This window comes from Humulus lupulus, chromosome 4, assembly GCF_963169125.1.
Source record: "Humulus lupulus chromosome 4, drHumLupu1.1, whole genome shotgun sequence".
Classification (NCBI taxonomy): domain Eukaryota; kingdom Viridiplantae; phylum Streptophyta; class Magnoliopsida; order Rosales; family Cannabaceae; genus Humulus; species Humulus lupulus.
The window spans coordinates 77,505,531-77,520,779 of record NC_084796.1 but is presented as its reverse complement, the minus strand read 5'-3'; the positions used below and the strand labels follow the sequence as shown (position 1 = coordinate 77,520,779).

At 42.6% G+C, this 15,249-nt stretch overlaps 1 protein-coding gene across 1 annotated transcript; it reads left to right on the top strand.

Moving 5' to 3' along the window:
* Positions 1 to 8,561: 8,561 nt before the first annotated feature.
* On the top strand, positions 8,562 to 12,575 carry LOC133832314 (small ribosomal subunit protein uS15-like). The gene is made up of 4 exons (XM_062262677.1): positions 8,562 to 8,662; positions 11,204 to 11,252; positions 11,368 to 11,506; positions 12,388 to 12,575. The coding sequence occupies exons 1-4, from the start codon at positions 8,562 to 8,564 to the stop codon at positions 12,573 to 12,575; spliced, it is 477 nt and encodes a 158-aa protein (XP_062118661.1).
* Positions 12,576 to 15,249: the final 2,674 nt, after the last annotated feature.

Sequence of the window (15,249 nt, the reverse complement as noted above, 5' to 3'; positions counted from 1 at the left end):
AGGAAGAAATGGACGACGCAACGCTGAAGAGTACCCTAGGGGAATTACATGAGGAACTGGCGAATCTGAGGGCCGATCAAGAAAGTGCTGCCGAAATCATGGCGCGGCAGCAACAAGAAATTGAACGGCAGTGCTTGGAGCTGAGTGAAAGGCAGGCGGATATGGACCGTCGCCAGAGGGAGGCCATGGCAGCCCTCAAGGCAGCCTTACAATTGGCTAGGAATCAGGCTGCACCTGCCTCACAGCCTGATCAACCCACAAATGGGCCACCCCACAGGGCTCCGAATCGTAGCCCGCCTATCCAACCCTCGAGCCCACAAAGGCCCGAGTAGCCACCACCACCTCAGGACGATATCCCACTAGGAGACCCTGAAGCACAACCTCCATCCCAAACTAGTCGCGGAAATCCCCCGCAGTAGAGGCAGAATAAGACCAGGCAGCAGCCTCGCAGTCCTAGACACCATAGGGGCGACAAGCCAAACCTTCCGAGCAGAGGACAGCATCCTCCTGGTAATAGGAGGAACTCAGAGTTAGGCTTTGTGGTCCGAGGCCCCCCACGGCATGATAATGCACGGGGACCTAACGACCAACGCAGACCACCCTCTAATGCTCAGGAGATGCCAGCCCGGGAAGGCAATCAAGGGAACAGTCGATCCCACCATAGCCAGTCAAGATTCAGAGATGGCCAAGGTTATAATGAGGCCGACTCAGGCAGAGGAAATGCCAGTTGGAGGAATAAAGAAAGAGGTGGAGGCAGAAGCCAGCCACCTCACAATGACCAACCCGACAGACGGGATGTTGGGGGGCAGCCCAGACAAAATAACATCTTTAACTAGCTCGGAGCCAGCGAGCAGAGGAGGAGAGACGAGGACTTAAGAGATGTACTCAACGATCGCCGCGAGCGGCATGGCGAGTACGTCCCCCCAGCACCAGAGGCCACGGCGATTCCTGGCACTGTACAGGCCCAGATAGATGCCCTCAACCAGGCAGTGCAGCAACTGGTCGGGGTAAGAACATCTTACATCGACCACGACAGGAGGAAAGGCACTCCTTTCGTCCAAAGGATAGCTATGGCAGAAACTCCTAGCAAGTTTAAAATGCCTACGCTTCCAAACTTTAATGGGTATGGTGACCTGGTGTCTCGCGTCAACAAGTTTGAGATACAAATGGACATTCAGAAAGTGTCCGAGGATGCTCGGTGCAGGATCTTCCCTGCAACACTTTCTGATGCCGCACAGGAGTGGTTTTTTAAATTCCCTCCTGCAAGTATAGTTTCCTGGGAAATGTTCGTAAAGGAGTTTTACGGACAGTTCTACACGGGTCGTGTACACCCGACTGAGGCAAACCAGCTGGTTGAAATACGCCAGCAAGATGGAGAACCACTGAAGGACTACATCCAACGCTTTATGCGAGCAGCTGCTGGAGCAAAAACAGTGAGAGACGAAGGCAAAATAATGGCCATAACCGCAGGGGTTAAGCGCTGCACGCCTCTCTGGGAAAGCCTCCGAAAACATGGGGTTAGAACTACCCAGGAATTCTTGGATCGAGCTGATTGCTACATCAAGCTCAAAGATGCCATAGCCAACGAAGGAAAGCCCCCAGGCAAGGACAAGGGGACCGTCGAGCCCGCCAAAGCCACCAATGGGTCTAAGCCCAACGGCAATGGCAAAGGTAACAGCAACGGCAAGAATGGGGGGAAACGGCCACACAATGAGCCTTCCACCTCTGACAATAAGCGAGCCAAGGGTAACCGTTATGAACCTCGATTCCCTAACTATACTACCCTTATTGAATCTCGGGGAGAGGTTTATCAGGCCACGAGTTCCAACGTGCCTTATAAGAAACCTGCTCCCATTCGAAAAGATATTTCGAGAAGAGACACCACCAAGTTCTGTCGTTATCATAACAACTACGAACATGATACCAACGAATGCAACCAGTTGAAGGATGAGATCGAGTTCCTTATTAGACAAGGACACTTGAGAAGATATATACGGGCCTCGGGAAATTCCCAACGAGAAGCTCCTGGTGGCAACGAGCAAGCGCCTACACGCCAATGCTCGCCACCTTTGCAACCTGACCCCGTGACTGGCACATTGTTAACCATCTGTGGAGGCTCGCACCTCGCGGGAAACATCGAAAAGGCCAGAGAACAATATGCTCGGAATCTGCGCCACGACCAGGACATCGAGATGATGGCTGTGGATGACCGCGCGCCGAAAAAGGCTCGATCAGAAGAGGGCGAAATATCCTTCTCTGATAGCGATGCCCAACATGTCTGGTTCCCACATTCCGATCTGCTGGTCGTGGATATCCAAATGGCCAACATGATGGTGAAGAGAGTGCTGGTTGATACAGGGAGTTCGGTGAACATCCTGTATAAGTCTTCACTAGAACGCATGAAGATGTCCATTAAGGACCTAGAGCCCTGCAACCAAACAATATACGGCTTCTCTGGTGAGGGACTCGCCCCCGCAAGGTCATTCAAACTACCAGTGACACCAGGTACAGCGCCTGCTACCAAGACATTACTTGTTACTTTCATAGTAGTCGACTGTCCTTCGGCGTACAATGTCGTCATTGGAAGGCCTATACTGGTTGATCTACGGGTCGTCACCTCTATGTGGCACTTAGCCATGAAATTCCCGACAGACGCAGGGGTAGGACGCGTGTTGGGAAACCAGAGGGAGGCAAGGGAGTGCTACAACGCCTCAGTCACGAAGGCAAAGAAGGGAACGTCAAAGAGCACTCCCCCAGATAGGTTGCAGAAGGCAATTGATACACAAGCCCAATTCGGTGATGAAGTCACCAAATAGGGTGTTGCCCAAAGTGAGGATAGGGATTTAGATCCTCGCTTTAGGGATTTTGAAGAAAACGTTGGACCCGTCGAGGACCTAGAAGAGGTCCGACTTGACGAGAAAGACCCGACCAGAGTCGTAAAGGTCGGGAAAAAATTAGAACCAACCACGAAGCATGCACTGGTGGAGTTTTTGCAGAAAAACCAGGAAGTCTTTGCCTGGTCGCACAAAGACATGGTTGGGATAGATCCTGCAGTTATCAGCCATGTCCTGAACATAGACAAGAGTTTTCCACCCGTGCAACAGAAAAGAAGGCTGCTCGATAAAGATCGGTCAAGAGCCTTAAAAGAAAAAGTTGAGAGATTAAAGGAGAATGGGTTCATCAGGGTGGCGCTTTATCCATCGTGGGATCTAATCCCGTACTGGTTCCCAAGCCTAACAGCAAATGGTGAACCTGTGTGGATTTTACAGATCTCAATAAAGCCTGCCCGAATGATTGCTTCCCACTCCCAAGGGTCGACCAGTTGGTCGATGCTACTGTAGGACACGAGATCCTCTCTTTCATGGATGCATACTCAGGCTACAATCAGATCAGCATGCATCCCCCTGACGAGGATCACACCAGCTTTCGGACTGATACGGGGTTATACTGTTATAAAGTAATGCCCTTCGGACTTTAAAACGCAGGTGCGACTTACCAGCGGTTGGTTAACCACATGTTTAAAGAATTGATCAGAGTAAACATGGAGGTATACGTGGACAACATGCTAGTAAATTCGAAAAAGGTGGAAGGACATGTGAAGGATTTGCAAGAGTATTTCGATGTATTGAACAAGTACCAGATGAAACTAAATCCTCTGAAATGTTCCTTCGGAGTTGCATCAGGGAAGTTTTTGGGGTTCATTATTAATTCAAGAGGAATCGAGGCCAACCCCGACAAGATAAAGGCCCTGATCGACATGAAATCGCTAGAGAAGATCAAAGATGTATAATGTTTAACTGGGAGAATTGCAGCCCTGAGTAGATTTATTTCAAAGTCAACGGATAAGTGCGTCCCTTTCTTCAATCTACTTAGGGGCAACAAGAAATTTGAATGGACAAGAGAGTGCGAGCAAGCTTTTCAGGCCTTGAAAGCCCATATGGCACAGCCTCCTATTTTATCAAAGCCTATCGAAGGAAAAACTTTGTTAATTTACCTGGCGATCACTGAAGTTGCTGCTAGTGCGGTACTAGTACGAGAGGAAGAAGGCGTACAAAAAGCGGTTTACTATGTAAGCAAGAGACTAATCGGAGTAGAACTAAGGTATCCTCCCATCGAGAGGTTAGCATACTGTTTAATCTTGGCCTCAAGGAAGCTACGACCTTACTTCCAAGCCCATCCCATTACAATCTTAACTGACCAGCCCCTTCGGTAAGTCCTCCAAAAACCAGAGGAGGCTAGGCGTTTATTAAAATGGGCAGTCGAACTGGGGCAGTTCGATATTACATATTCACCAAGAGCAGCAGTACAGGGACAAGTCTTGGCTGATCTTATTGCAGAATTCACCGAACTCCCGGATAGTGAGCAGTGCGAAAAGCCTAGAGCGCCTAAGCCTCAAGATGAAGCTCCCTCGTGGAAGTTATTCACAGATGGGTCGTCAAACGAATCTTACACAGGAGCAGGAGTGATCTTGATAACGCCAGAAGGGCATCGATTTCACTGTGCCATTAGGTTTGACTTCACAGCGTTGAATAATGAAGCCGAATACGAAGCAATCCTCGCTGGATTAAGAATGGCAAAAGACATGAGCATAATGGTGCTGGATATTTACAGTGATTCACAGCTGGTAGTGAATCAAGTCCTAGGGGAATATCAAGCACGAGGCCTGAAAATGGTGGCCTACTTGAACAAAACTAAAGACCTCTTAGCCCAATTCACGAAGTATACCCTCCAGCAAATCCCCCGGGATCAGAATTCGAATGCAGATGCCTTAGCCAAACTCGCGAGCGCAAAAGACGCTAACACTTTGAATATTGTGCCAGTAGAAAGATTGAGCGAGCCAAGCATACGAGAAAATGAACCCAGTATGGAAATCCGAATGGAAGATACATAGATGACGCCTTACTTGGAATATCTAACAAATGGTTTACTACCAGCAGATAGAAACAAAGCCAGAACTCTTCAAAGACAGGCTGCTAGGTATATACTGGTCGATGGTGTTCTATACCGAAGGGGATATTCCATGCCTTTGCTCAGATGTATTACACCAGAGAAAGCTAAAGAGCTTATGAAGGAAGTACATGAAGTCTTTTGCGGGGATCACGCTGGGGGGCAAAGTTTGGCGAAAAAGATTCTAAGGCAGGGCTATTTCTGGCCGACTATGAACAAAGATTCAATGGAGTTTGTGCGAAAGTGTGAAGTGTCAGAGATTTTCCAAAATCCCACACGCAGCCCTAAACGAGTTAAAGCAGATGCAGAGTCCTTGGCCTTTTGCAGTATGGGGTATAGACTTAATTGGATCCCTGCCAACGAGAAAAGGCGGAGTGAAGTACGCAATTGTAGCAGTTGACTACTTCACCAAATGGGCCGAAGCTGAACCACTCGCTACCATAATGACCAAGAAAGTTCTTGACTTTGTCATCAAGAACATTGTTTGCTGATATGGTTTGCCTCAAAAGATTGTCTCGGACAATGGAACCCAGTTTGATAGTGACTTATTCACAGACTTCTACAAAAGGCACGGGATTATCAAAAGCTTTTCTTCAGTCGCGCATCCACAAGCAAACGGACAGGTCAAAGTAGTGAATAAAACGCTTAAGGACACCCTGAAGAAAAGGCTGGAAGACGCTAAAGGAGCATGGCCAGAACAGCTACCTGAAGTCCTCTGGTCGTATAGAACTTCTCATCGAACAGCGACGGGTCACACCCCATTTTCCTTAGCATACAGATATGAAGCCATGTTACCTATCGAATTAGATCCCCCCTCACATCGACGCATTACATACGACCAGAGCCAGAATAGCCAACTGATGATGGAGTCCCTAGATTCAATTGGAGAAATACGAGAAAAAGCCCAACTCCGAGTTGCTGTGTACCAGCAAAAGGTCGCCTGGTACTTTAACTCAAAGGTGAAAGAAAGGAAATTCAACGTCGGTGACCTGGTGCTACGACGAGTTTTCTTAAATACCCGTAACCCCACTGCTGGAGTACTCTGACCAAATTGGGAAGGACCTTACCAGATTGAAGAAGTCCTTTATCCGGGCACCTACAAACTTGCACGCTTAAATGGAGATCTCATTCCACGCTATTGGAATGGAGAACACCTGCACAAGTATTATCAGTGAACAGTCCTTCCTAAAGGACTGGTTTGTATTAATTTTTACTTTTTACAAGTTTTGAAAAAGGGTTAGCCACGTTGTATGGCTAATCGCTTACAATGTAAGATCTTTTTAAGATCACTTGTAAAGACATGATTAGTCCATTTTTAATACGAGATTATAAGGGACTGTGCGCAGCCAGTCATTCTTCCCAAACTTTGTAAATTTATTTTTACAAGTATTTGTTCATTACGTGTGTTGTTTTGCTGCATTATGTTGTTTACTATCGAGTAGTAATGTTCGCACAGGTCGTGGTCAAGGCAAGTGACCAAGGACCTAAAGCTCCTCGATCACTTAGGGGGCACATAAGGTACATCGATAACAAAGCATACCAAAGGGTATGTAAACACATGAACAAGATGAGTGAAAGCATGCTACGGTACTTAGAGTATTTTTCAAATTTTCTGTTTTGTTAAATCAAACCAAAGTTCTATGCTAAGTTCGGTTATGCGAACAGATATTATAATAAAAGAAATTATAATATCAATAAAGCAATCTTTTACACCGCGAGCAGTATTGTCGGATGTAATTGTTCAATTAAAAGTAAAAAGTTTTTGCACCGCGAGCAGTATTTCTCGGATGCAATTGTTCAGTTATAAGTAAAAAAGCTACCCTTGCAGCAATAAAAATAAATTGTCTTTACAAACAGACCCGTGGGCCATAAAAGCAAAATAAAAGAAAAATTTTACTGGGCAGGAGGGTCTTGAGGATTGGGGGAGTGCCCTGGTTGGCAGGAGGACCAGCTGCAGCCTTGGCAGCAGGAGCCTTAGCCTTCTCCTCTGCCTCCAACCAGGTGGCGCACTGCACCATCAAATTCTCTTTAACCGCTCGAAAATATAGTTGAAGTTGGCCTCCCGGTTGTGCTTCCAGAAGTCATATAAGCAGAGGAGGGTGGCCTCCTTATACTTCTTCAAGTTCGCAACCCCTTCCTCCTCAACCTCCTGCACTCGCCCCTCGAGCTCCTGCACCCGCTCTTCAAGCTTCTTCGCCTCATCCCTGCTGGCGGTCAGATCGAGTTTGAGTTGTTTACACTCTTGGGTGATAAGTACAGAACTTTCCCTCCATTTATGCCGCTCCTCGTTGGCTTTCTTCAAGGCCCCTTGGCTATCCTGAAGCTCCTGGGTGAGAGTCGCTTGGTCCTCACACAGCTGTTCATTCAGCTTGGACAGCTCCTTATTCTCCTTGAGCAGCTTTTTGTTCTCATCCTCAAGTGCTTGCTTAACCTAAGCAAGCTGGGAATCGAAGTTCTGTCCACGGGAAACCAATGCCCCAGCATGGCGCCAGCTAGCAGTTAAAGACAGTAGCCCCTGAACACAAAAAATGAAAAAGTAAGGAAAAGAAGTCAGACATAAATGATGAAGTAGCAGAAGATGACTTACGCTGACTATCTCATTCAACCCTCTGTTGATGATTTGGTCGACCTCCATTGAGGCAGTTTCGTTGATGGCGGCCTGGCTGCGTCTGTGCTTCGAGAGCTTGTATATCCTCTCCCTGGCCGACCCGACCACGAGGCTGGATAGGGAGCCTTCGGACAGGCTGTCCAAAGTCTCCTTGCCAGCAGCCCTAGAGGAGGGTTGTGGATTATCAGGCGTGGGCGTCGACTGTTCGGTGGGGGGCGGAGGTGTCATGTTTTCCTTAGAAGGGACGGCGGGTGGAGTATCTTCTGTTCAAGCCTTCTTTGAGGGGGTCTTGCTGCTTTCCCCTCGAGCCCTCTTGCTATCCTTCTTCGGGACAGAAGAAGCAGCGGCAACCTCGTAATGAGCGAAGACATCTCCAGAGTCCATACCTGCACAAAATGAAACAACTCAAGCAGTGAGATTAAGTGTTCATAGGGGGAACAGAGATAAAAGTAAAAGGATTACAAGTAAAGTACCTGAGCTACAACTACTGGTCGTAGCAATATTTACTGAACTACCTAGTTCCTGGAAGAAATCTGAGTTTAAAGAGGGAGCATTCCTAAAGTTGCCGTCCCCATCAAATAGATGAGAGGGAATTGGCAAATTATTTAAAAGCGAGATTATTGTATCGTTTACATCCGATGAATCGTCAGAAAGTTCGGTAGGCTCGACAGCCTTTTATTTTCCCTTGCCCTTGGGGACTGAAGGTTCCTCTGCTCGAGGGGGAACGGCAGGTTCCCTGATCATAACCCCAGTTGGCCGCCTCCGAGGAGGCGCCTGAGGTTGCTGCTCGGTTTCCTGTTCGGGTTCCGCGTCACCTTGAACATCGCCCACCGAGGGTTCATTAGTCACAGATTGAGATCCCCAAAGGCCGACCAGTCTAAGGTTAGCCTCGTTGACTAGGTTTTTTACACTCTTATCAGCATTTGGCATGCTGGCTAAGAGTGTTTCCCTTGACTCCATAGCTGGAGTAGGGGTTGGACGTAGCCACGAGCCTGGAACATGATAGATGTCAAGATATTATGACAGAAAGACACTAAGTAAAGAAGCTACTCGTGTAAGAATTTTTACCTCCTCGAGTGAAAGCCAGGTTGTCCACAGCAAGGTCAGGTGTGAGGAAGTATTCGTGGTGATACTTCCCCACATTAGAAATATGGGTGGTATCGGAAAAAAAAGTGCGTCCGAACTCTTAATGGCAGAAGTGAAAAAAAACCCATACCATCTTGGTTGGGGTTGGATTTAAGGTCAAAGAGAAAATTGACCTCATGGGGGGAAGGTAATGGCCATTTTTTGAGCTTATAAAGGATATAGAGTGCGGCCAGCATTCTATATCCGTTCGGAGTGATTTGAAAGGGGGCTACTCCAAAGTAATTAACCACCCCCTGAAAAAACGAGTGGAAAGGCAGGGTGGCACCTGCCTCGATGTGGAACCTCGACCAGGCGCTGTAGGCCCCGCCTGGCAGGTTGGCGCGCTGGTCGATAGACGGTTTGACTAAGGTCACACCCGTAAGATTGTATCTGTTTAGATAGTTGGCAATCATCCGCAGTGTCACCGTACTTTGAGGAACGACGTGCCACGCCACGTCTGGCTGGTCGACATGGCGGGGGTGGACACGCCTTTGGACATCGGTCTCTGGAGCGAATTCGCCTCGACCACTGGTTGAGGGGGCATCAACAGAAGGCTGGTCTGAAGAGTTAGGGTTATTCCTTTTTCGAGCTTTTGTTTTGGTTCGGGCCATTCTTTGGTTGGGGACTGGAGGACGGTTTGAACTAGGGTGAGAAAAAGGGATTTCCTATATCAAGGTAGATGGGTTCTCTTCGCCTTCGAGTAGTTGGGCCAAGAGATCGTCTTCAATAGGTCTTTCTCCTCCCCAAGGGTCTTGCATAAGAACTGCAAACAGAGAATGGAGGAGATAAGACACAATTTGCGAAGTAGTGTGGAAGATTGGGATAATGTTGCTCGTGTCTAAAAGACCAGCAGCATCCTAGTCCTACACTAAGATTCGGCACTAATAGTTTGAAAAATGGATCAAAGAGGAAATAAACCATTTTCTGAAAGAGAACTGCTTCGACTCCTAAAGGGCGGGAAAAAACTCAGTTTTTTCACCTAGCTTAAAGGTTGAATTTTTACGTCGATCTTATGCCCTAAGCCTATGATCCTTGCTATCAAATTATGTCCTACCCTATACAAAGCATAAAGATGCCATATTACTTCGCAATGGAAGGTTTATGCAAAAGAACAAAAAATCCTCGTGAAACCCTATTTGAGAACACAGAAATCACAGAGCATAGAAACGGCGTGCATGGCATAAATTTAGAAAGACAGTGATTACCTGAGCCAAGATGTTCGAGTCAGTAAGATCCTCAGCTAGGTGACTGTCTGGTTTTGAAACTCTGAAGGCAAAGTTCTTGAAGTTCTTGGCAAAGACGGTAAGAAAAACCTTTTTGAGAAGAAAAAGGAAGTATTTATGGAGACCGAGGTATGGCTAAAAAGTAACATTCATTATTTTCTAATTCTCGAAACGTGGGGAAGTGCATAAACCGTCAATTTGTTTCTTGAAAACTAAAAAGGCTTGATTAAACATAATTATGTCACGATTTTCAAAAACGCACCTGGATGCTGACAGGCATCGTGGGGATATGAACGGTTGCTTCCTTAAAGTTTCTTTATTGCTGGTCGCACTAAACAAACTTGGGGGGGAAATATTATCCAAAAAACAATCATGGATGACATGGCAAATATTTAGTACACGTGGCTAACATCTGGCAGAATTCGTGCTCGACTATCGACCAGGAATACATCTAGTGTCACGATGTTCGATCTCTTCATACGACCAGCCTGGTCGTACGAACGATATACGCAGAAAATATCTTATGCCGTTATGATGGTATCCAAAATTATCTCCCATGATTTCCTGAGTATTCGACTATTTAGGAAATCATATCTGTAACAAAAAATGTAAATTCTCCTTGAGCCTATAAATAGAGAAAGGGGGCTCAAGGGAAAGGGATCTTCTTCTTCTTTCTTGCTTTCGGATCATTAGAGATTAGAGTTATCCTATTTGATATATTGTATTTATCTTCAGAGGTTGTTGAAGCTCATTGAACCCTAGTTCTTTGATCACTCCTTTGAATCCAATATCAATAACAATTCAAGTGGACGTAGGTTATTACCAGATTCTGGGGCCGAACCACTATAAACCCTTGTGTTCTTTATCGTTTTTCCATCACATTCTTTCCAACGTGTTTGTCCACATCAACCAAGTTTGACTCCGTGTCAGTTGACCAAAATCAAGGTCAACAATATCAATGGATGATTTATTGTTATAAAGTACTCACACTACACCAAATACCCCTTTTCATAACATATGAATATAATACTAATGAAAAAGTATTATATGTGGCAAAGTAATAGAAAAAAGGGCAGTAATATTTTTTGGGAGCCCGCCACTTATTTTTTTTTTCAGACTAATTACTTCAACGTTTCAGACTCACCCGTTTTCTTCTTCGGCTATGTACGGTGTCTCTGAACTCAATCCCTGCTTCGGTCTCCTCCATCCCTGCTTCGGTCTCACTTTCAAATCTCCTCCATCCCTCAAATCTCCTCTCTCTCTCTCGTCTTTCTCTATCTCTCTGTCAATCCGTTTCCAGACGTTGGGCTTCTCGGTTTCGCTCCTTCTCTTCGGTCTTGGCAAGCCAGGTAAGTATATTTTGTTTTAGATGTTATTATATCTCCCTAAATCTCTCGTGACCTTCTCTAGGTTAGGATATGAAAATTTCTATTAACAAGCTTATTTTTAGTATGATGGTGTTAGGTTGAGGAGAAGTTTTGCAAGTTTGCAAAGAAAGGTCTTACTCCATCTCAGATAAGTGTGATTCTTCGTGACTCTCATGGTATTGCTCAGGTTAAGAGTGTTACTGGAAGCAAGATCTTGCATGTTCTCAAGGCCCACGGTAATCATTCTTAGTGTTTTATTTTATGAGCTCAATACTAGAACCTTATTTTCAGTCAATGTTGGGCCTATTCTTCGGTCATTGTCAACCCATTTCATTGCTTTTTTTTTTGGTGGAAGAACTTTATGTCTAGTTAACTATTTGCTAAATATTTGAATGAGTGAAGTGAATAATTAATTTTTATGGTTTTTCATTTGTTCTCCAAGCCCAGGGTAATCATTTGCAAGTTTGAATGAGCTGGTTGTTTTTCTTGTTTGAGTATACGGTTTTTGAATGATTAAGGGCGTGTAGCCTTTGGTTGGGTTATTTGTGACTTTTTTTAAACAAGTTTTTCCATGTTTAATTGTAGGGAATTTTAATCAAATGAGGCTGCAAGGTTTTTCCATTTGTTAGAAGATGTAAGCATTTCAATATATAATGTTGGGAGACACTTGAATGGGGGGTTAGTGACAATGTAACAGAATCTTACAAGAGTTTTAGGCAGTAGTTATCTCTGTACTTGAGCATTCTTTTCTGTCTAAACTTGTAAGAAGGGAGTTTTGGGACACAGTATATTGGCCCTGTCTGTTAGTAGTACTTTTATTAATTGGTCTCTCTTTGTCATTTTTTATGAATAAATTATGTGTAAAACTCCCACACGAAATGCCTTTCATATACTATTTAATTCAACGATTGTTAATCCATCAACAGAATAACACAAGAAAAATAAGATAACAGAAAAAGTAAAGATAATGTAACCTTTGGTTGTTTTTCTTGTTTGAGTATCTTAATATGGTTATTGAATGATTAAGGGCATGTAGCCTTTGGTTGGGTGATGTCTTATCTGTATGTCTTGGTTGATTGGATTTCTTTGTTTTTATAAAATTGGTTTTGTTTGTTAGGTCTTGCCCCTAAAATTCCTGAAGATTTGTATCATCTTATTAAGAAGGCAGTCTCTATTAGGAAGCATCTCGAGAGAAACAGGAAGGACAAGGATTCCAAGTTTCGATTGATTTTGGTTGAGAGCAGGATTCACAGACTTGCACGTTACTACAAGAAGACCAAGAAGCTTCCCCCCATTTGGAAGTAGTAAGTACTTTTGTTTCTCCATGTCTACCAGTCTATAACTTGTTAATAGAAATGATATTCTTTGTATCCATTCGTTTATTAAAGAATTGAACTGTGTCTTTTATTTATTAGATATAATAGAAGCGAATAAAAGATCTGAGTAGTATCTGCTCAAGCTTTTATTTATTAGACTAACTTTTTATGTACTAAGGAAGGCTTATGTAAAAAAAATTATTTATTAGATTCAACATGCCTATTTACTTGAAATAGAAAAATTAATATGAAAAACTCAATGTAAAGTTAAAAAAGAGTTAAGGTTCAGCCAATCATTTTGTTTACAAGAGAGCATAAACATTGATTTTTGGGGGCAAAAAATGAGTAATTTTAATTGTTGGTATAAATGAAATGAGAGTGGTACTGATCATATAGTTGTGTTTAGGAGTCCACTTAGTAGTTGGCTGGGTATTGATTGTGAGCTTCAGCGAATTACTTTTGGATTTATTCTGCGGGTGTGAGAGAAGATTCTCTATTTCTATTATATTCATATGTTAAAGTTCCACTCCTTTTTATCTTTGTGGTGTATTCTTCTTCACTTAAATGGGTTTTGTGGATTAAGTTGGGATCAGATTGTATACTAGTTTTTGTAATGAATCCACTGATGCTTGTTTGTTTTTATTGAATAGCCTTTACCACTGGTTATCTGGGGCCATAATTTTATAAATTCAAGGGTGAAAAGTGGAAGCTTTCCAATAAGATAACAATATATGTATATATTTTTAGACAATGTAATATTACATGATTAGTTTTCTATTTCTGGTTTGTTAGTTTTGTTAGCTTCAGTTGTATTCAGTTATACTGTTACAACTTCCATCTACTTCTATGTTGTGTATGTTACAGTTGTAAAGTTCTATATATAAATAAGATTTGCCTGAGTCTCAAAATCTTCTTTAGAGCTCCTTTTTCTCCATTTATATTCTTGAATTAACTTGGTATCACAGCCAATCCTTCCTCTGCGTATTCCTTTCTCTTTTTTTTTTCTCTGCTTCCTGTTTCTTCTTCGTTCTTGCCCTGTAGTTCCCATTTCCACATTTGCACATCCATTCTCCTGTATAGTGTGTTCACACACCTGGGTTGGGCTTGCTTCCCCTGTATATTCAGTTTTAAAAAATTGGAGACACATATCAAGTTAGGGGTCATAAGCATAGGCTTTTTTTGGGGCTTTTTAAAACAAATTTTTTAAGTTATTAATAACCCAAATATCACCTAAAAATACTATTTTGACCTTCAACTCGTAACAAGTAATTTCATGAATTTTATGGTTTTATTATATCATTTAATTTTAATTTTGTATTAATCTTTTAGGTATTGATTATATTAGATTGCAGATCGAATTGGCAAGGAGCATTGCAAAGTTAATTAACTTGATTATTAATTGCAAGAGGTACGAAAGTATGTTCTTTTAACTCTTTTATTAATATCATACAAATGTTAGAGGTGTTTAAATATCTTAAATATTTATCCATAGAGAAGTAGGTTATGAGATTAAAATTTTGTGTTGTGGTGATAACGGAAGGTTGAAAACTTGTGTCTTAGAGAAGTAGGTTCTGGAAAATTTGTTTGTGTGTTGCGGTGATATAAAGGAGAAAACTTAGTGTGTGTTGTTTGAATTTTTTTACTTGGTATTGAAAGATGGTTATTTAAGCTTTTATATGGGAAATGATGTCAGATTTTATCTAGAATTATGTATTATCTTCGTACAAATAAATTGTGTTTGCTTGAATTGGTTTGATTATATTGTTAGATATCTCGCCTGGCGTGTGAATAAGGGTAGTTTTCACGTCCCAACTTCACAAACAAAATTAAGACAGAAAAATACAGTACTTGATGCAAAATTAAGGCAGAAAAAATAAATTATAAAATGTTATAAGAGGTTTATAATAGAGTGAGAAAAAATTAAGATGCCAATAGAATTATCCTAAAACTAGTTTTCCTATACAGTAGAAAATAAAACTATGACTAGCAGATATGAACAGCTAGTGTCAAAGAGTAATTGTGATTGAATTAGTACATTTTATACATGTATTTTGGACAAATAATAGTATAACTAACTTTCTCTTCTCACAATAATATTAATAAAATATTAGTTCTACTAAATACAAGAGGGAGATGGCAGAGACGTGGAAAATCGATGAAGTCAACTTTAATGTTTGGGGTTTAACCATGGAAAGCTTTTTGCCTCCCTCTGACTCTCAATGACGTCGTTAAGAGCATATTCATTGTCGTTTTTTTTAACTATACTTTTTGTTTTCAAGAGAAGTAAAAAATATATATGTAAATTCATTAGGTTAGTTAAAGTGATTAGGTTTGTATCTTTCATTGAAAATTGTACTAAATACTAGCTAGATATTAATTTGGATTCATCTCATGTATCAAATAAGTACTAGCTAGTTATTAGTTTTCCTGTTTGTTTGTTTTTTTACATATGGTTTCTTGGCCCCACACTAGAATTTCAAATGTAAATCTAAATCATCATAATTTATGTAGCAAAGGGGCATATACTATTTAAGTATGAATGCATGCAAATAAATTCCCTGAAAATCATGGGGAGAAAAAGCAGTAGTGGTCCAACATCTCTATACATAGCCCAAATCACATTTCAGAGCACTTCGGTTTGGAGGGCCCAAAGCTTTAACTAA